At 32.9% G+C, this 22,056-nt stretch overlaps 1 protein-coding gene across 19 annotated transcripts in view; it reads left to right on the plus strand.

Annotated features, from left to right (window-relative positions):
* The window catches only part of TASP1 (taspase 1), a 255,250-nt gene that overhangs the window by 92,854 nt on the left and 140,340 nt on the right, over positions 1–22,056 (plus strand). For all 19 annotated transcript variants that reach the window (XR_008915611.1, XR_008915612.1, XM_016427708.2 and 16 more), the window contains one exon: positions 5,334–5,440. Coding sequence is in view for 17 of the 19 variants with exons in the window: in XM_016427708.2 (XP_016283194.1) it covers positions 5,334–5,440 (107 nt within the window). In the remaining 2 variants the exon portion in view is untranslated. The remainder of the gene's footprint in view (positions 1–5,333; positions 5,441–22,056) is intronic.

Below are 22,056 nucleotides of genomic sequence, written 5' to 3' on the forward strand. Positions count from 1 at the left end.
ACCACAAAGCATAGAGCACCCACTAGAGTGTTTAACTTAGATCTTATTTTACGATTTTAATTTTTTCAATGATTAAGCACTTAATTCCCTCACTGTGTAATTAGAATGTTACCCTAAAAACTATGATCCCCAGCAAAATTAAGATTCCCAGCACCCTACTCACTTCCTCTTGTTATGTGCTGATGTAGACAAGATACAAATTCAGTGGAGTTCTGTCTCACCATCTCTTTTTCCTTTTTCTTCCTGTCACAGTTTTGGTGGAGTGGGGAAATTTGAGCAGGTAGAAAAAACTTAATCATGTGGTTCTATTTTGTCAGATAATAAACTTTATAATAATAATATACTTGACGTATTGCACATTTAACATAAAATTTAAGTAAAGAATTCTCATATTGGTCATCGCATCCAGAAGTATATTTCTTACTCTGTATATTAGTCCATCATCTATTTTGTCATAAGGGTTTTCTAACCCTTATTGATTATTGGTATTGGATGGAATTACCAATAAAACTGTCCTGTGTTGACAGGTTGTTGTTTTCACTATTGGAAAAGATGGCTTCCCAAATAGTTTTAAAAATTCCAGCTCAGGTCAGGCTTATATAAAACAATTTATTGTATTATTTAAAAATTAGGAAAAAGGGATCTAAATCTTCTAACTGATCCCAAACCTAACTTTTAGGATTCATAAGAATCTGCTTCTCCTTGATACAAATCAAGGCTAACTTAATCTTCCTATGCTACCTAGTAACCCAGTTCTAACTTTCTATCCTAAAACTAAAAAAAAAATTATGAATTATAACAATGGATTTCTTTCCTGCTGGTTAGATGAGAAAAAACAGTATGCCAAAATCTTCACAGCTTTGCTCCTTTCTGCCACCACTGGCAAAGCAGTGATATTTTACTACAATCTCCTTTCTTACTTGGATAATTCTCAAGTAGAAATCTCACCAGATCTTCTCTAACTTCCAACCTTTTGAGTTAGAACAACCTGGGACCTCCTTTCTTGAGTCAGGACAGACTAAGAGAGAGTGAGTGAGAGTTTGTTGGTCTCAACTGCCCCTTTCAAGAACCCCTGAGAGATTCTTTTGATTTCCATGATCCTTTTTTGAAAATTCTATTTTGGCTTAAAGAAATATAGCTCTTCTCAAAATTCTATAATTATTTATTGCAATCAACCCTAATTTTCTAATCAACTCTTAATTAACAAATATCTAATTAAAATGTGGTGGGCAATATTCTTTACCAGTCTGCCAGAATAATTGTTAATTAATTACTGTTATTATGTCTTTCAGAACTGTTCATTTTTACAATATTGATATTGATTTTTTGAATCCATTCACTTCACTTTTCATCATTTCACATGTCTCTTCTAGATCTCTTTGAAATAATAATTTTTTTCCTTATCTTAGTGTGCTATAACATTCCACTTCATTCATGTACTTTAATTTCCAATTTTTGCCGCCATATAATATTTTTGTACTCATTTTTGTGGATCTCCTTTCCTCAATTACTTCATTGCTGCCACTCAGCATTCCCTAAATTGATTCTTTTGGATTTTTGGCTATCATATTTTCTTCTTTTCCTCGTAATTTTCCTTCCTTAGGTGATATGTTATTCCTTTAGGTTCTGGCTCTCTCTGCTATCCACTGGGATGATTAATCATCCTTTCATCTTAAACCTTTCATTTTTTACTCCTTTCTTTTGTCAGTCATTGAAATTTGTCACCCTTCTGATAAGATGGCATCCATGACCATGTTTCCAGTACCTGTTGCTCTTCTACTCATATGTTGATTGTTATTTACTGCACGTTATGCCTATTTAATTATTTCCTTAGGTAGGTTTAATAGTTTTCACTTTGTCTTCCCCCATTTAATAGTAAGCTCCCTCAGGACAAAGGACTATCTTACTTCTTTTTATATTCCCAAACCTTAGCATAGTGCCTGTCAAATAGTTGGCACTTAATAAATTGTACTTGCTTGCTTGATGCTTTTACATATTATTATTTTCATGTTGCTAGTCTGTTTTACTATGACTTAAAAAATGCCTCATAAAATTGGTCTCATCTGAATTAACCTTATTTTGTGTTTCTCATAACAATGACATACTCCCTTCAACGAATGTTGAATGACATTTGTTTGACTAAGTCATTTGAATGACTAAATGTCAAATGACATTTAGTCCCTACCACAGTGCATTCATTTTCAACTGTATTAATTGATATTTGGTTTTGATTTGCATTTTAAAATCCATTTTTATGAACAAGCTTTGACTATCTGTTTAGATTGAGAAGAATGGGATGGCGATTGTTCTTTCATTTCACACAACAGACACTGTAATTGCTGACTAAATACATGTGAAATAGGAATTTCATCAAGCAGGTAATATGATATGTGTAGTGTAGGAGTAAATTTTGTTCATGGATATATTTTATTTGGACACAAGAAGTCATTTTCCAAAAAAACAATTGTTCCCAGTTGTTTCTTTTAAAGTATATATATGGAAACACATATACATATGTATAGTTTTTATTGTGAGAGAAACTCATTATGCACTATTAAAACTTTAATATTTGACTCTTATAGATTATAGTTTAAAATAGAATTTACAAAGATAAAATTGAATACAATAGGGCCTCATATCTGTGGAGGATACATTCTTAGTCTTTATATAGAAGCCTGAAACCATGGATATAACTAAACATCTGTTGACTCCTTGTAAATGTGCTCTCTCTATTTGCTCCTGCCTTTCTACTCATCCAGTACACTTTCCCCCCCCCCACAGTGAAAGTGAAAGCAGAAGAGTGAAGGGGGTGGGGGAGAGACCTTGCTGAGGTCTGACTTTTGGCCCCGGTAACTGAAGCCCTAGGCAGAACTCTCACTTCATAGTTGATGGTGGATAATTGAAACCATATAAAGCAGAACCACAAATAAGGGGGCTCTACTGTATTTCAATAACTTTATTATTATTATTTATCTTCTAAAACCCTTACCTTCTATTTTAGAATTGATGATGAGTATCAGTTCCAAGGCAGAAGAGCAATAAGGTCTATGTAATTGGGGTTAAGTGGGGTGGCAAAGCTAGGAAGTGTCTTGAGATTGGATTTGAATTCAGGATCACTGAAATTTAATCCTACCTCCACTGAGTCATCTAGTCATGTTTTATTGTTACTAGTGTTTATTTCTTTCTTGGAACATATTTTACAAAATCAAATTTGTTTCATGTAGTAGAGTTTTGAAAGATAATATTATTATGGTCTATTCAACTTTATTAACTAAAACTGATTAAGTCCCTGCCATCTGGCAGGCTGCTAAAGATGTAGAAACAATATTAAAAACAGTTTGTTCCCTTGAGGAACATATCCTTCTGGGAGTAAGCAACATATATGCAGATAAGTAAAATGTAAAGATAAAGTATATATTTTTTAGAATTTTATTTTTTAATTTTTAAAAAACTTAAAAAAATTAATTTAGAATGTTTTTCCACGGTTACATGATTTATGTTCTTTTTTCCCCCTCCCCCATTCCCTCTTTCCGTAGCCAACGCTCAATACTACTGGGTTTTACATGCGTCATTGATCAAGACCTATTTCCATATTATTAATAGTTGCATTAGGGTGATCACTTAGAAAATCTATATCCCCAATCACATGCCCATTGACCCATGTAATCAAGCAGTTATTTTTGTTCTGTGTTTCTACTTCCACAGTTCTTTCTCTGGATGTAAATAGTGTCCTTTCTTATAAGTCTCTCAGAATTGTCCTGGAACATTGCATTGCTGATTGTAGAGAAGTCCACTACATTTGATTGTACCACAGTGTATCTATCTCTGTGTACAATGTTCTCCTGGTTCTGTTCCTTTCACTCTGCATCAATTCCTAGAGGTCATTCTAGTTCACATGGAATTCTTCCAGTTCATTATTCCTTTGAGCACAATAGTATTCCATCATCAACATATACCACAATTTGTTCAGCCATCTCCCAATCGAGGGCATCCCCTCATTTTCCAAGTTTTTGCCACCAGAAAGAGGGTGGCTTCAAATATTTTTGTACAAGTCTTTTTCCTCATTATCTCTTTGTGGTACATGCCCAGCAGTGGTATGGCTGTATCAAAAGGCAGACAGTCTAAAGTACTTTTTTTTTAAAAGGAGAGAGTACTAATAATTCAGAGAAATCATGTCAGGATTTATGTAAGAGAATGGTACTCATGAGCTAGAGATTTGAAGGAAGCAAGGAATTCCAAGAGGTGGATTAGAGGTAGGAAAACATTCCAGGCATGGAGCAACTTGTGCAAAGCAACAAAGTCAAGATTGGCATGTCTTCTACAGGGAATAGCAAGTAGGTATTATAGCTGAAGTTTAAAAAGTGTAAAAATAAGTGTTATGAAATAAATATGGAAAGATTGGCTGGACTTAGAATGTGATGAATTTTAAGTGCCAAACACTGAAATTTGTATTTTAACCTACAGGCATTTAGGAACTCCTGAATGTTTTTGTACATGCAAATGACATGGTCACTCAGTTTTTGTCATGAAACACCTTTGTTGTATTATTTAGGGGAATGAAACAATTTGTATAACAATTATGAGGCTATTGCAGTAGAGCTTAGGTGACCTGAACTAGGATGATTGTGGTCTGAATCAAGAGGTTTAGGTATGGATTTGAAATATTTTTTGGACGGTATATGGACAAAATTTGGCACTGATTAGTTTTGTGGGACAGAGTAACAGAAAGAGAAAGTCTAGCAATTTGGACCACATAACTTCAGAAAACTTATATGGAAAATTATTATTATATGTAATTGGTAAAATAAAGCATCTTTACAAAAAAAGAGAAATGTCTCATATGATTCCAAATATAAAACTGGGAGACTAAAAGGATATTGGTGCTTTTGAAAGGCAAAAGGAAGTTAAGCTCTACCAGTCTATATTTCAATGGGTATTCTGTGTATCAAAGAGCCATAAATGTTAAACTCAATTATTGGAAAATAATTATGGTCAGAAAGACTGGTTTGTTGGTATGAAGTCATTCAGAAGTATTAAGAGAACTGAATTCTGATTTCTGCCGTCAATTTCCTCAGTATTATAGTCATAAAGTAGGTTCACTTCTTTGTCTCCTTTGTAAAAATTATTCCTTAATTACTGGCAATGTTTTTGAGATTACAAACTCCTTATGGTAAAAAAAAAATTCAATAAAATCTATATTTCATTTAGCTAGATTACAGTGGTATGCAAAATTTATTGGACTGTGTTTCCAAATAATCAATGTCTTTTCTTTAGTTTTGAGTAACTCACTATTCTGTAAAAATAATTTTAATATGCTTTTAATATTTTTATAGGATTCAGTCTAGCAGCCTTTAAAAGAAACAAGAGGAAGTTAGAGCTGGCAGAAAGGGTGGAAACAGATCTCATTCAACTAAAGAAAAGAAGACAATCAAGTGAAAAGGTTAGGAGGTGTTTGAAACAAGTATAATTTACTGTATAAATTACAATTATTGTGAAATATTTTAAGTGGCATTTATAATTCTTACAGTTCTTAGAATTTCCTTTTTATTACTCAGAAGGCATTTGACCTAATGTTTATATTCAATGTCAATGTAGTATAATAATGTAATTTGCATATTTTTGTATAGTTACCTGCATATTAGAATATGCTTATAATTCAACAAGCATTTTTAAGTACTTACTATGTACTACTGCACTGTGTTAGGTGCTAGGGTTACAAAAGATCCCCTTCTTTTAAAGAATTTGTATTTTCCAAGGGAAAACAGGCTATCAAGAAATGAGCAAACATAAATCTATACAAAGTAAATATGAAGTAATTTTAATTGAGTTCTAACAATTTGGAATAGTTAAAAAAGACTTCTCATAGCAGGTGCCACTTGAGTTAAATATTGAAAATAGAGATAGACATCTCAAGGAGGTAGATATAAAATGGGAGAGAATTTTGGGCATAGGAGACTACCATTGAAAAGATATGTCTTATATAAGCAAGTAGGCCTATAATATTATATGGTATATATATAGTAGGAAAACAAATTTCAATTTGTTATGGAGGTAGAATCAAGACGTTGCATCTTATTGAATTGGAGGATGAGGAAAGTCAAGGATGGTTCTCATGTAGTAAACCCGTATAACCAGAAGCTTAACTTTGTTGGTGTTCTCCACAGAAATAAAAAACTTGGAAAAATAATGAGTTCTACTTTGGACATTTGAGATTTCCTACCTAGGCAGAACAATAAGTACTAGTTACCTGGGTTTGGGGGTTATCTTTCTAGAGATGATAATTGTATTCATGAGAATAATATGATCCCAATGTGAAGGAAAAGAAACCCCAGGACATGGTTATGGGATATAGTGATGGAAAGAGTGGAATTTGGATGATCATATGGTAACTAAGAAGAAGAGTAATATGGATGATAACACAAAGGTAAATATAACATAGAGTTGATTGATATAAAATAACTTTAGAGAAGACATTTAATAACTTTAGAGAAGACATTTTAAGGGTGGGGAGTGTAGGACTAGCAAGATTCTACTGTAGTGGTGACAGATGAATTTATTCTTGAAGTAAGTCATGTTTTCCAAGAGGCAAAGTTGAGAAAGAATATTCCATGCATGGATTTCAGCCATTGTAAAGGGATGGTGGCAGCACATGATTGTGGAGAACAGCAAATAGACTAGTATAGCTGGACTATAGAGTACATAAAGGAAAATAATGTATCATTTGATAATATACACAGAAGTAAGAGCATCCATAGAAGAGAGGAGAGGCATTTGGTAAACTGATGAAATGCTGCAGAGACATCAAGATGGATAAGGATTGAGAAAAGACTATTGATTTAACAAGAAATCAATGATGACTTTTGACAAATCAGTTTATATTGAATTGTGTAGTGTCAAGCCAGATTAAAAGGTGTTTAGTAGTGATTGTGAGGTGAGGAAGTGAAGGAAATGAATGTACTTTTTTTTTATTATTAAGAGTTTATTTGTGAAAAGGAGCAGAGATTTAGGATAATAATATAGGAGAGAATCAGGGGATAAAGAGAGATTGTAGATGGAAAGGGAGGAGAGGTGATCACTAAAAACATGTTTCTCAAAGGAGAGGATTTGATAAAAAATTCAAATGTATGAGTTATCCATGATGAGTATAGGACCTCCTTTTTAGATACCATAATGAAACATAAGAAAATGAGGTGGAGTTGGAGGTGGTAGTGGGAGTAATAGTTGTGATTTGAGATAACGATTAGTAGAGAAAAGACACTTCAAAATGGATGACTTTAATTTTCTTGGTAAAAATTGAGATGAATTTGGGTTTGTGGGCTCTTTAATTCTGTGGTGCAGTTGCCTTCATGGGAGAAGAATCTCAGAACAAGTTTATTGTGATGTTACTAAGGGAGCAACACAAAAATATTGCTCTGCCACAATTAGAGTTCATTTGAGATTAGATAACAAAAATTTGTAGTTTTTTGAAATTGGGTGACTTTTTTAGTGGTGTTCAACAGCATATAAGGAGCGACAGAGAATGTTTATGATTATAGTTTGGAGAAGAATGAGTGATGGTAAGATAAGGGGGCAAGAAACCTGGTAGTATAGAGAAGATAATATAAAGTTGAAATGGTTAATTATGGCATTAAAATGATATAGTTACATCAGGATATTTGTTTAGTTATTATTTGTTTTACTACAGTAGGCATCATATTTATTTAAATATAATGTATATATATAATATATAATGTAAATTATATATAATTTAATCAATATAATGTATAACATCTTGTCAGTGGAATTACACGATTGACATTGAATCAGACTTTTGGTCTTTTAAATTTATAATTTTTTCTTTATAGAGGGACCTTCTTTAATAGTTATACTTCACATTTATATAGTGTTTTAAAGTTTACAAAGTGCTTTTCAGTTCTCAAAACCAAACTGTGATGTTTATTTTCATCATCATTTAATAGATGAGAAAATTGAAGTTTATGAAAGATTAAATTACTTTCCCTGAATTATACAATAAATGCTCAAAGCAAGATTCAAACCCTGGTCTTCTTCCTCTGAGTTTAGTGCTCTTTCCATTAAATGCATTTAGTGCATTTTCCTTTTTTGTTTTTTAAACTCTTACCTTCTGTCTTAGAATTGGTACTAAATATCTTCCAAGGCAGAAGAGCAGTAAGGGCTAAGCATTTGGGATTACATGACTTGTTTGTGGTCACACAACTAGTCAGTGTCTGAGGCCATATTTAAATGCAGGACCTCCACTCTCCAAACCTGGTTTTATCTGCTGAGCCATCTAGTTGCCCTGAAAGTTATGTTTTAAGGACAAATAAAAAGCAACCTATGAACAAGTGCAAATTAGTATTATGAAAAAAAGACGATATAAATCATGTGATGGAGAATAAAGGAGTCAGTGTTATGCTAATTAGCAAAATCTTCTCAGTTTGTGTTATTAATACTTGCTATTTAACTATGGTATCTCCATTCCAATAGCACTGATAATAAATATTGATCATGTATGGTTGTGTTAAAATTTTTCAGTGTTCTTTAAGATCAGTAACTTTATTTCTGTAGTTACTTTACTATTGCAGCTTACTATACTACCATAACAACTTAATCAATTGCTATAACCAATACTATTTCTGTATTACATACATAGATATTTGAATATATATGCATATATAGCTCTAAATATGTAACTAGAGATATAGATGCAGACATCCACATATCTCCATCCACCCATCCTTGTGAGAATTTCAGGCACTTAGGTTGGTTCTGAGACAAAAGGGTTACCTAGACTATTTACCAAGCATCAAGTTTTCTCATCTGTATAATGATGATAATAATAGCTTCTGCTTCATAAGGTAGTTGTGAGGCTCAAATGAGGATGTTTTTAAAGAACTTTGAAAATATTACAATAATAACCTAAGTGCCCATTCTAATTCTCTTATTATTAGAATATCTAGTGTCCAGGGCTTAGGGATATGAACCTGTTATTAATCTATGTGATTGTTAGTATTTTTCCTCCTCAATTTGTTTTGCCATATACCTATTGGTTTTAAATGAGATATCTCATAGAATATATTCAACCCAGAATTGAGACAGTGTTTTTCAGTTTTCCTTTTATTTCTCTAGCACCTAGCAGGTTGAGTTGTCCATAGGAAAAACTTAATAAATGCTTGTTGACTTGAACTGGATTAATATAGTCAAATGAAGGCAGAATTTACTTTTATGTTACTTAGTAATCCTTTAAAGCAAACCCAAGTAAATCATTGTTATGTCATTTTCTCTGGGTGTCCCACATTGCCGTGTGTTTTGTGTTAATAAAGTCTTAAGAGTGGTAAAGGTCCTATTTTGATATGTGTGTGCACACATATACATAATCACCCACTACATGGAAAAAAGAACAAATTCATGAGTTTTGCTTGTGTATACTTGAATTCCAAAGATGAAATGTTAATTCATTTGTTACATTTACTCCTTGATCAGAATTGTTTTCATTTAAAATAGTTGATTGATCTTGGCTCTCATGTGTGAATTTATAAGGATTATGAAATTCAAACATTTGTGGAATGTAAACATAGTTTTATTTATTGATTCTCACTAATGGCCTGTGTAATCAAGCGACAAAGATGTTAGATTTGAAATTGTAAGCAAAGTTATGATTTATTAACTGACCCATTATTCTCCTTTCTATTCTCTTTATTGCAAATGTTAAGTATATACCTTGAAATGCATAGAAATAATTTACATTTCATCTGGATTGGGTTTAAGGTTAAGTTACTTTAAATCTGCATTCCTTATGTTTCATGCATTTTCTATAGTTCTTAATATCCTGCAAAACAGCTGTCCTCAAAACCAATTAGGTTTTTTCAAGTGTGTTTTGAGACTGATATGGTTTATCATGGTGGTACATGAACTATTCTATATACATGGAGAATAGTACTTTTTATTAAGAGCTGAAATTAGAGCTAGTTTAACATAATTCAAGAATATTGACTATTTGGATATTTATAGTCACTTGAAAAGAAGTTGGCATGTAAATTTGGATTGGGTGTTTCTGTTTCTTCTGCCTCTCATGCCCTAATTCATGTCATACCAACTTTTCACATGAAATATTTATTGAATTGTATCAGAGTTTATACAACTATCTTAACTTTGTCACTGATGTTTCATTGAGAATCAGAAGATGGGCTAGTAGGCTCGGCCAGGTACTTAGAATTTTAAGTAGAGCTTATCTACTGCCACAAGAAACAGTCTGAGAGATAATTGTAGTTGTTTATGTGTGTTATACAGATATCTCATACTTATAGGAAATGTCCAATTTTGCCTATATTGGTTAATAGAGTTTTTTATTTTTTGTTACATTCCCAGTATTTATATTCATCTATCTTTTAAAGTTTTTCTCTAAATGAATTGCAATATCTTGAGAGATAAATCAAAGGATTCAAGTTATTTCACATATAATATTACTTCCAAACCATTTTATTTCATTATATCACCTGCCAAGTTGAATTTTGAAGAACTCATTTTCTGTTTATGATCAAATATGGAAGTTTAACTAAAAATTCATTTTTCTCATGAATTATCTTCTTATAAAGTATTTTTAAATTCTAGATTGTAACCTAGAAATGTGGACGTTTCAGAAGACAAAGAAGGATCTTTCCTTAAATGTACATAAAGGAGCTCTGTCCTGTTTTAAAAGATTTAACATTGTATATTTCAGCTTGTACAAAAATTCAAAGGGACACTATTCAGTGTTCTATGTTTATTAAATATTAGTTTACTTAAAATGTGTTTTTCTGTTATGTATTTATATTTTTCTTTGCTTACTTTGATTTCTGTGCACCTTTTTCTGTATAGAATTGTTTAGGCTACTTCCTTTTTCAATGTTGACAAAATTTGTTAGAATTAATAAATGTTTTCTCTATCTCTCAAGCTTTATGTGCAGAATATTTTTAAAAATCCAGATTAATCAAAAAAGAAGCATGATTCAGAGTTTCTTTATTTTGATTAGTTGTTGATGCATATGAATAGTTCATTATAAGGAGTATTAATGTCTTATCATGTACTTGACAAAATGCGAGGTTGTACAATGCATATTTTGTATTGATGTTCAAAATCAGTAGTTGAACCATGAAATGATACTGTGCATATTACTTCAATAACTGGGACCCCTTTTTAAAAATATATAAATAAATTAGATCATGAACCATTGATTAATTGTTTAATTAATTCTATGTGCACTAGACTAGGAGAGGATTTGTAGGGTATTGATGAGAAGCAAAATAGTAAATGATTCTTTATTTCAGAGAGCTTACAATAGATATTTCATTTTCAATTCACCAAAGCAAAATGCTGAATATTAGTGAGGTGGTTTCTGTGATTTATTGTAATTTTTGTTCATAGTGGTTATATTTTATAGTCCTAGAAGCCAAGTTAAAAGAAATATTATCATTTTTGTTTGTTTTGGAATGATTTCTGTTTCTTGTTTCTCTGCCCAACTCTTTCTTTTTGGTCTCTTTAGTTGAATCTTGATCTGTCGTCACCATTGATGCTGTACTGCAAGTCTCTGTCCTTGAACCTCTTCTTTTTTTTTTTTTTGTATTCTTCAACTTGGTAATATGATTAGCTCACATGAATTCAATGATTATTTCTATATAGATCTTCCCCAGATCTAAATACGGAACCCTAATATTTCTTCTAAGTGCTAGGTTATGTAAATTTGGAGACTTGAATCCAGGACTCCAGTCCCCAGAAGTCCTTGCTCAATTCCCAGAATGCTTTATAACCGCACTGAATTCTCACCTGGGTGAGATCACAAATTATTATTTAATGGAGTTCTCCGCCTACTGAAGGTCTCTTTCCTCCTTCCCCTTCCCAGCAGATGCATCTCTTTCATGATGTAAGTGAGATTGTCTAGGCCTTTCTGGACCTAGACATGTGCTTTCTTCTATATTTTCTTTAATCCTTAACCTTTAATAAACCTCATAAAAATATAATACTCCTTGCAGAGGGAAACTAATTTCTACATGCCTCAGTTTCCCCTAAATTTTAACTCTTACAGATTAGCGTAACCACTTCGGGAATACGAAATATCTCAATCTTATGATTCTTTTCTCAACTAAGTTCAGCTTTTAATAGCTAGTGCATAGAATTTTTTTGGATCCAGATTCTTTGGCCAAGGTTTTTTACCCTCACAAAGCTGCTGCTCGTTCCAGCCATTAGATAGCTCACCGGCTCCCAGCCTGGCCCTTCCCTGCCTGCCTGCCTGCCTGCCTGCCTGCCTGCCACCATCTGCTTCGGACTTTCTTGAGCCTTTCCTGCCCACCCCGGCTGCCCGCTCCTCTTTGCCTCCGTTCCTGTCCCAGCCCGGCCCACCCCTGTGCTCTCTCTTGCCTACCCAACAAACTCTAGCCTTGGAGCAGATCACTCATCACTCAGGACTCACTTCTACAAGCTGGTAAAAAATGGGGGTATTGGCCTCCATGTGGGCGTATTGTAAGAGGGGAAAGAAGAAAGGTTTTTTCCAAGCAGGAACTTAAAAACATGGCTGCTTTACAAGGTTATTTTTTAATTGCATTGATCCTTTTATTGACTTCACCTGCCAAAAATTTAGCTCTGTACAACCTTTTAGCTAACTTTGGGGAGGCTGCTGGGTGTCTCAGTGGACTGAGATCCAGGCCTAGTGACAGCAGGTCTTTGGTTGAAATCTGGCCTGAGACATTTCATGGCAGTGTGGCCTTAGACAGATCGATTAACCCCCATTGCCTAGCCCATATCAATTTGCCTTCGGAAAATAGGCATCTAACATGGATAAAAAACCCAAGTAACATTAAAGAGACTGGAGGTTATATTTTTAAGGCATTTCAGACTCCAATGGTTTATACAAATCTCTGTATTCTATTACATTTTACTGTTTGCTTTGTTTAAGATTTAACTTTGTGATTTTTAAGTTCATTATTGCATTCAGTGTTCTGTTACACTGAATCATTTTAATGTATTGAGTTTTAACTACTGTTATATTCTGTTGCTTTTCCCTTATAACCATACTGAACAAATATCATTGTAATTAAGCCCATATATGAAAACAGCCTTTCTATTTTTACCTTTGTAAATTGTCACATAGATGATGGATGGCCTTCATCAGAACTGGTTACAATTACAACCTTTTGAAAATTTAATGCGATAAATATCTCAATTGATTTTAAGGGTTTTTTAGAAATAAATTTTAGAATTTTTTTTAATGATCTGGTCATTTTTGCCTGTTAATCCTAGGGCATGTACCCCTGAAAGGCTCCAAAAAAGGAGCACCCCTCATTTATACTCTTCAGCTCACTACCTTACTTCCACCAGAATGATATCTAGAATTCTTGATGATGTTCTAAAACCAAAAATGAGTTTTACTTTGTTTAAAAGTGTTTATTACCAAGGTTGAAAGATTCGCTATGTCTGTAAAAACTTGTGACAAATATCCATTTAAAAAAATTCTATATAGCATCTTATGTGAAATATGGTAGTGTGTTTGTTTGCTATTGTTATTAATTGGGCTATTGAGAATTTTGGAGATATTGATAACTACATATTTGTACTACTGTTCTTTAACAATGAAAAATGTTAACTTGCTCAATTCATTTGCTCATACTCATGGCCAGATATGAGGAGAAAATGGATCTCATTTTTGGTGAGACAGTCTTGTATTTCTTAGCTGACACAGTGTGTCATTGATTATAAGCTACATTTTTATTTTTAAAGCTCTTTTATTTTTATATTTTTCTTGCATGTGTGTAATATATTATTTCAAGCTTTTTTATTTTTTCTCTCCTTTTTTATATTTCAAGCACATATCACCAACATTAAGATTTTCTTTAACTTTTTGATTTTTCAGTAATATAAATTTAAAATACACTTGCTAATGCATGCCCCCAAAACTTGAGATTACAAAAATGATGCCACTAATTGTTTAAAATAAATTATGAGACTTTGCTTAATAATTCTGTCTGATTCCAGGACAAGATATACAGAAAAGAACCATTGCACAGGGCCAAAGAAAACCCAATCCAGTATGGATTGATGCACTTCTAGGCCAATACAAAGGTCTTGAACCTAGTGTGAAGACTCGAGGTTACTGTGTTTAACATTGTTAGACATAGGCTTTCCTTGTGTCCACACTCATTCTGAAAATATTCACAGATGAGTATCCCCAAACTTGGCTCCTACTAGGCTTCTATAATCTGGTCTCTTTTCTGCCTTTCATAGTGTGGTAACTTTCTGTAGTCCTGGCTCCTGACTGGGTAAATGCATCATTGCTTAGATCATTTTAATTGGGCCCTGATTCAAGGACCTATTATATATTTATTTTTCTTTTACTTAGAATTTTTACACATAAGACTTTGCTAGTCTATATTTTCATCCAGAAATTTTTCTTTTTTATATAGATTTTTCTGATGTCTTTTTAATTTCTCTTGCCAATTGATTCATATACCTCATACCTCAGCCATGCATTCCTCAGTGATCCTGTATTTTTCAATCACCCACAACATGGGGAAATGTAAAAAAAGATATCATTATTTAAATTGCAAAGTTTAAATTCCTTTTAAGAAGAATTTTAGGTAAAGAAAGATGCTACTTCCCTGAATCCTGAAACTGAACTATTGGAGAAGACCCCATGAAGAAGCCTCCCAACCACAAACTGCAAAAGAATGAACTCTGGGTGTGGTTGATTGAACATTTATTTGTATCTATACTTTCATGCCAAAGGGGACTGCCCCCTAACTGTTTTTTTGTCAATGCGTCCAGCAATTATTGTTTTTTTTTCTCGCTTAGCCTCAAATTATTGTAATCTTTAAATTGATTGTGTTTTCATGATCCTTTGGGGAAGTCCTTCTTCCCAAATGATCACACGAGGAAATGTAAAAATGGAGACTTGAATATAGGACTCCAGTCCCCAGAAGTCCTTGTTCAATTCCCAGAATGCTTTGTAATCTCACTGAATTCTCACCTGGGTGAGATCACAAATTATTATTTAAGGGAGTTCTCCCCCTACTGAAGGTCTATTTCCTACTTCAGCTTCCCAGCAGACGCGTCTCTTTCATGATGTAAGTGAAATTGTTTAGGCCTTTCTGGACCTAGACATGTGCTTTCTTATTCTGTATTTTCTTTAATCCTTAACCTTTAATAAACCTCATAAAAATATAATACTCCTTGTAGAGGGAAACTAATTTCTACATGCCTCAGTTTCCCCTAAATTTTAATTTCCCCTAAATTTTAACTCTTACAGTTGTTACCTTTTTAACATGTCCCATAGACCTCTCATTTCCGATATACAAAGAACTCATTCCCCTGCCACTGTAAAACTTATTATTATGAAGGAAACTACCATCCATCTAATCACCCAAATTTGTGACCCGATCTTCATCCTGAACTAGTCACTGACTCACCTCACATGTATAGTCAGTTGCCAAATCTTGTCACTTTTAATCTCTACAATATTTTTCTACATATGTCCTCTTCTCTCTACAAACATGTAACTTGACCAATTCCATTGGGTTACTTGTTATCTTAAGGAATCAGAGAAAATATCCAGTGGCATTTACAGTTACTTGCAATCTGACCTCTTCCCAACTTTCTCATTTTCTTTGACATCACTGTTCTCTAAGCATTTTCTGATCTAACATTTCTACCCTACTTGTTCTTCATTACCTGGGCTCCTCCACCTCTCATACCTGCGCCTAGAGTTGGTTGTTTTCTACAACTGAAATCCCAAGTTCGTTGCTTAGAATCCTTTCCTTTAGGATTCAACTCTAGTGAGAGTTTATGCAAGAAAGTGTTTTTTTAGTATCTCCTGCTGCTTGTAGTTTTCCTTCTAAAACTTACTTTTGTATCTGCTTTTTGTGTATTTTGTATGTACCCAGTTAATCTTCCCCTGTTGTGGAGGTAATGTTCCTAGAAAAGAGCTTGAAAGTAAAAAAACATGATTGTTGATGCATATAAATTTTGGGAAATAGAGGGATAGGTTCCAAGGACCACCAAATTCTTGTACTTAAGATTGCAGAAAATACACTTCTGTACACAATTCTTTATAATACAATATTAATTATTGTAATATGCACCTTTCCTAACACTAACCATGAAATGCAAAGGAGAAGCGAGATAATGGAGAACCCGATGGGGAGAGGCAAGGATAGTAATATTAGAAGAAATCTGAGGTACAAATGGGAAAAGGGCAATCTGCAATATCTAATTTCCCCTAGTTCTCTGTGTTTGAATTCTTTCCCAGTGAAAAAGTATAAGGCTTGTTGAAGGCAGGGCATCCATGGGAAAGTGCATTGTGCCTTTCTGTTTTTTTCTCTTTGGTGCCTGCTATCAAAGGTAACTTTTGTGACTTCCGTCATTCTTGTGATGTGATGTGATGTGTGTGTGTGTGTATGTGTTTATGAATATATAATCATCTTTTCCATTATTGTGTAAGCTCCCTGATGTCAGGAACTTTGATTACCATTTCTATTCATGTCTGTCACGTTTTACCCCAAATAAACCCTTAATAAATGTTTGTTGATGGATTGAAAAGGTTAACTAACTGCCTAACTATTGTCCTTTGAGGCTTGTACACCTGTCCATTCCTCTACTGAGAGATACCTCCTCATTTTCCAATTTTTGGCACCACAAAAAGCATTGCCATAAATATTTTTATACAAACACAACCTTTCCCTTTAAAAAAATCTCTTTGGGATACAAAACTAGTAGTAATATTTTAGGATCAAAGTACATGCATTCTTTTAAAGCATTTTGGGATTAATTTCAATTTGCCTTCCAGTGTGGTTGGATCAATTTGCAACTCTACCAGCAATTCATTAGTGTCCCAATTTTGCCACATCCCCTTGAACATTTATTATTTTATTTTACTGTTTTATTGGACACTTTGCTAGGTGTCAGATGGCACCTCAGCATCGTTTTGAATTGCATTGCTCTAATCAGGAGTGATTTAAAATATTTTTTCATTTGATTATTGATAGTTTGTTTTCTTCAGCTGAAAACTGCCTCTTCATATTTATATCCCTTGACCATTCATCAATTGGTGAATGATTTGATTTCTTAAAATTTTGACTTAGGAGTTCTTTTTTATTTGAGAAATTAGACCATTGGCAGAGAATTTTGCTAAAATTTTTTTTCACCAGTTTGTTGCTTCCCTTCTCATTTTGTTTGAATTGGTTTTGTTTGTACAAAACCTTTTACATTTAATATAATAAAAATCATTAGTTTTACATCTCATAATTTTTTGCTTGGCCTTAAATTCTTTCCTTCCCCATAGATCCGACAAGTATACTATTCCATGTTAACCTAATTTATTTATATCACTCTTTATATTTAAAGTATATACTCTTTTGGTATAGGGTATGTGATATTAATCTAAACGTAATTTTTGCCATAGTGTTTTCCAGTTTTCCTGGCAGTTTTTTAAAAATAGTTGATTCTTATCCCCAAAGCTGGGATCATTGGGTTCATCAAACACAAGATTGCTGAGGTTATTTACCCCTTGTCTGTTCCATTGATCCACCTTTCTATCTCTTAGCTAGTACTGGATTATTTTGATGATTACTGCTTTATAGTAGAGTAAAAATGTAGATTTTTAAAAAACTCTCATCTTCTGTCTTTGAATCAATAATAAGTATCATTTACAAGGCTGAAGAGTGGTAAGGCCTAGGCATTTTGGGTTATGTGACTTGCCCAACATCACACAGTTAGGAAGTGTCTAAGGTTATTTTGGAGATTTTAAACATTTTTCTAATATGACCTTCAATTAAAAAAACAAGCAAACAACAACTTACTAGCTAGGTGGCATGGTGAAATAGACTATTGATTCTGGAATCATGTAGACCTGAAAACTCAGTCTCAGGTTATTAATAACTGTGTGACTCTGGGCAAATCACTTATTTTCCACCTGCCTCAATCCCCTTAAGTTAATAGTATTTACCTCTCAGGGATTTGAAGATCAAATAAAATAATATTTTAAAAATCATAGCAAAATGCCCAAGTATAACAGGCATTTAGTAAATGCTTGTTCCTTTCCCTTTTCCGCCCTTTTTAGTAACCATTAATTTTACTTTAGTGTACATATTAGTTCTTTGTTTCCACCACTTTTATGAATTTTAATTAATTGAAGTAGTTTTTTTATTTAAATCTCTGTCTCCCATCTGTGTGTAAGAGAGTGAGAAAATATGAGATAACCAGATCATTTCCATTGTGATTTTTTTTTGCTCATCAATTTCCAAGGAACACATTTAAAATTTATTTTCAATGTTTGTGATTTTCATTGCTTATTTGGTATAGGACTGTGTGTTCAAAATCACTCTAAAAGGATGCAGCAACTTTTAATTTTATGTTCTTTAGCTACCACAGGGAGAAACCAAATTGTCTACATGCTTTAGAAGGGAAAATGTTGAGTCTTGCTTTGTGTGCTTCATATAAATATATTCAGTTCTTTTGAACTATATTGTGGGTAACAAATTTTTCCTTTTATCCTCCATCTTGAAATTATTATGTATACACTTAACTGTATCATACTAAATCACTGTACTTTTTGGGTGAGAGGTAGGTTAAGATCAAAGAACACATACACAAAAATACCAATGTGTTCCTTTAAGATTTTTTCCATTTGTTCTTGTGTCTGTGAGTATATGCATGCAAAAGAATAATTAGTATATTTTAGAAATTGAATAACAATTTGACTCAGTTTTTGTGGTCTTCCTTGGGGAGATAACTAATGAGCAGTAAACAATCAATCAAGGAAGACAGTCTTTCTTTCATTTTAAGTGTTTTGTTCTCTGAGAATATCTGAAAATACTAGCTTCAGGGTTAAACTATTATTATTATTATTACTTGCATTTTTTAGCATTTTAATTTATTTTATGTACTTTACTTTCATTTAGAATATAAGTACATATATTTGTCTCAAAAGTACTTTTTTCATGCATAGAGATGACTAATTTCTATGCCTCGATAGCTTTGTGTTATCTTTACAAATTTTAGCTCATAAATACATCTGACATTGTTAATTAAGGTGTTCCAAAATTTTAACTTTTTTGTTATTAGTTTATTTATTTAGAATATTTTCCATGGGTATATGATTCATGACCTTTCCTACCCCTTCTGCCTCCATGTCCTGGAGCTGACAAGCAATTCCACTGGGTTATACATGCATTATTGTTCAAAACCCATTTTCATATTCATATTTGTAATAGAGTGATCTTTTAATATCAAAACCCAAATCCTATCCCTATTAAATCATGTGATTGCTTATATGTTTTTCTTCTGCATTTCTGCTCCCATAGTTCTTCCTCTGGATGTGGATATAATTTTTTCTCATAAGTTCCCCTGGATTGTCCTGAATCATTGCTCTCCTATTAGCAGAAAAGTCCATTACATTTGATTGTGCCACAGTGTATCAGTCTTTATGTACAATGTTCTCCTGGTTCTGCCCCTTTCTCTCTGTCCCAATTCTTGGAGGTCTTTCCAGTTCACATAGAAATCCTCCCACTTTTTTTTTTTTATTATATTCTAAGGCATAATAAGGTAAGTGCTAGGTAATAGGGATTAAGTGATTTGCCCAGGGTCACATAGCTGGGAAATATCTGAGTTCAGATTTGAACCCAGGATTCCCCATCTCTGGGCTTGGTTCTCAATCCTTTGAGCCGCCTACCTTCCCTCTCAGTCTTTGTTTTCAAAGAGGACTAAAGACATTACAAGGAGATGTCTAAAACATTTTTTTTCCATATTAATTAGCTTATTTATTTTTAGATTGTTTTTCCATTTTTACATGATTCAGGTTTCCTCCCTCCTTCCTGGAGCTGACAAGAAATTCCATTTTTTTTACATGTCTCATTACTCAAAACCCATTTCCATATTATTCATATTTGTAATAGAGTAATCTTTTAAATACCCCAAATCATATATTCATATAACTAAGTGATACTCCCATAGTTCTTTTTCTAGATGTGGCTAGCATTCTTTTTCCTTCCACAGGACTAATTTTGATCATCGCTTTGCTATTAGTAGTAATGTATTACATTTGATTGTTCCACAGTTTTTCACTTTCTGTGCATAATGCTTTTCCTGTTTTTTTTTTTTAATTTCACTCTATATCAGTTTATGAAGGTCTTTCCAGCTCTTTCTGAAAGCATCTTGTTGGTCATTCCTTACAGCTCAATAATATTCCATCACCATCATATACCACTATTTGTTCAGCCATTCCCCCTCATTTTCTAAAAAAATTCTAACACTTTGGCAATTTATCATAATTTATAGATATTAGGAAATCCTGATACTATAAAATAGTGCACTTTTGTGATAGAATGATATGTAACTTTTGAATGTATAAAGAATGCTTTCGCCTACAACCTTGCAAGCATTGTTCACTCAAGAAACTGAGACAAGAATTCAATCTTGTTATTAGAGGACTATAGATAGCTCACATTACTTAACAGTATAAACTAGCAAGTTTGAGTAATGTTTGTGATGTCTCTGTTACTTAAACATATTTTAGAGAATTTTATGTTTTGAGAAGAAAGGATTCAAAAAATTTTTACTTAGTTTGGATACTAAATATGTCTTAAATATATAGCAGAAGTCTTCTTTCTTATAGTTGAGGGGAGATAAGTATAGGTGTTCTGTTTTAAATTCAGAGTTTCATACTATTTTAAAACACTAGTAATAGTAACTCTAAGTTTTTCTTGGTTCTCTTTGTAATTATCTCTCCTCAATATAATGAGACCTCCACCTTTTTAAATGTCATGGTAATAACTAATCAAGAAGGAAGTTGTTTTCCAAATTAAAATTTAATATTAAATATAACCAAGCACCATGTCTGAATATTTTTTATTTTTAAGCCTTTGCTCCATTAGCATCAAAATTATACTATTTTAAAAAGTAAAGACATAATTTTATTTAGTTTTCACATTCTAGATTCTTAGGGATAGAACATCAGTCTGATCCTTTCTATAATGAACTTGGCATGATGATTGCTTTTGTACTTGGTTTGAACCATGTACTTCCATGAGCCCACGTAACCATTCCCTCAGATCTCTCTTGTTCTGTTTGGCTTGTGATGAGAAATCACTGTTTATTTTTTCATTTTTATAAGCATATTCCTTGCTTAAATAGAATCCTGTTTTATCATGAACACAGCCACTTTCAATTTTGAGTATTGCTTTATATCTGAAAATGGCGAATCTGGTTTCTTAGACATCTCTTTTAGTTAGCAAAAACTGTCTTAGACTACAACCTTTCAGAAAATTTTCCGTTCTAGAAGCTCTAATTCCTAGGCTTCAAAAGTGTCAAAAAGGGAAACTTCTTATGACTTCTTAGTAACACTGTGATTTATATACATATAAATATAAAAGAAATTTTAGGTTTGTCATTGAAATCCTTTTTTTTAATATCACAATAGTTATAAGATGTCTCTGTATTCCCAAGAATAGTTAAATATATTTTTGTTTTCAGTAGAAATGGTAAAGTTAACCACATTTGTCTTATTTTCCTGTTGGTTCTGCAAACTCTGGGCTGAATTAGGATTTTTGTTATTTTGCATTTTATATACTCTTACTTTCCATCAAATCAACTGTTAACATTTGTCAACAATTGGAAGAGTCCCAATGTATATATCCAGCCTTGTCTCCTAACTGTTAGTTTTGTCTTTTTGACTATTTTTTAAAACATATCCATTTAATTTCCTCTTCACCCTAACCTTATCTAAACAGAAATCATCCTTTTCCCCTTAAACTGGTTTCTCCTTAGTTCCTTATTTCTCCAAGTGGAACCATTTTAAAAAAATCAATTTTGAGACATTATGTTAATTATTGATTCTTCTCCCTTACCCCCTGTCTCTTATATGAGGTGGTGATATAGCTCGTGGCACACTGGATCAAACTCTAGACCCCTGACTAGTGTCAGGAAGACCTGAGTTCAAATCCAGATCATGAACTCTAAAAGTGTAAAACCATCTTCATCATAGAGTTGTTAGAATCAAATTAGATAATATATGTAAAAAAAGCACAATGCTTTGTACAT

This window comes from Monodelphis domestica, chromosome 1 (genome assembly GCF_027887165.1).
Source record: "Monodelphis domestica isolate mMonDom1 chromosome 1, mMonDom1.pri, whole genome shotgun sequence".
In the NCBI taxonomy this organism is placed as follows: domain Eukaryota; kingdom Metazoa; phylum Chordata; class Mammalia; order Didelphimorphia; family Didelphidae; genus Monodelphis; species Monodelphis domestica.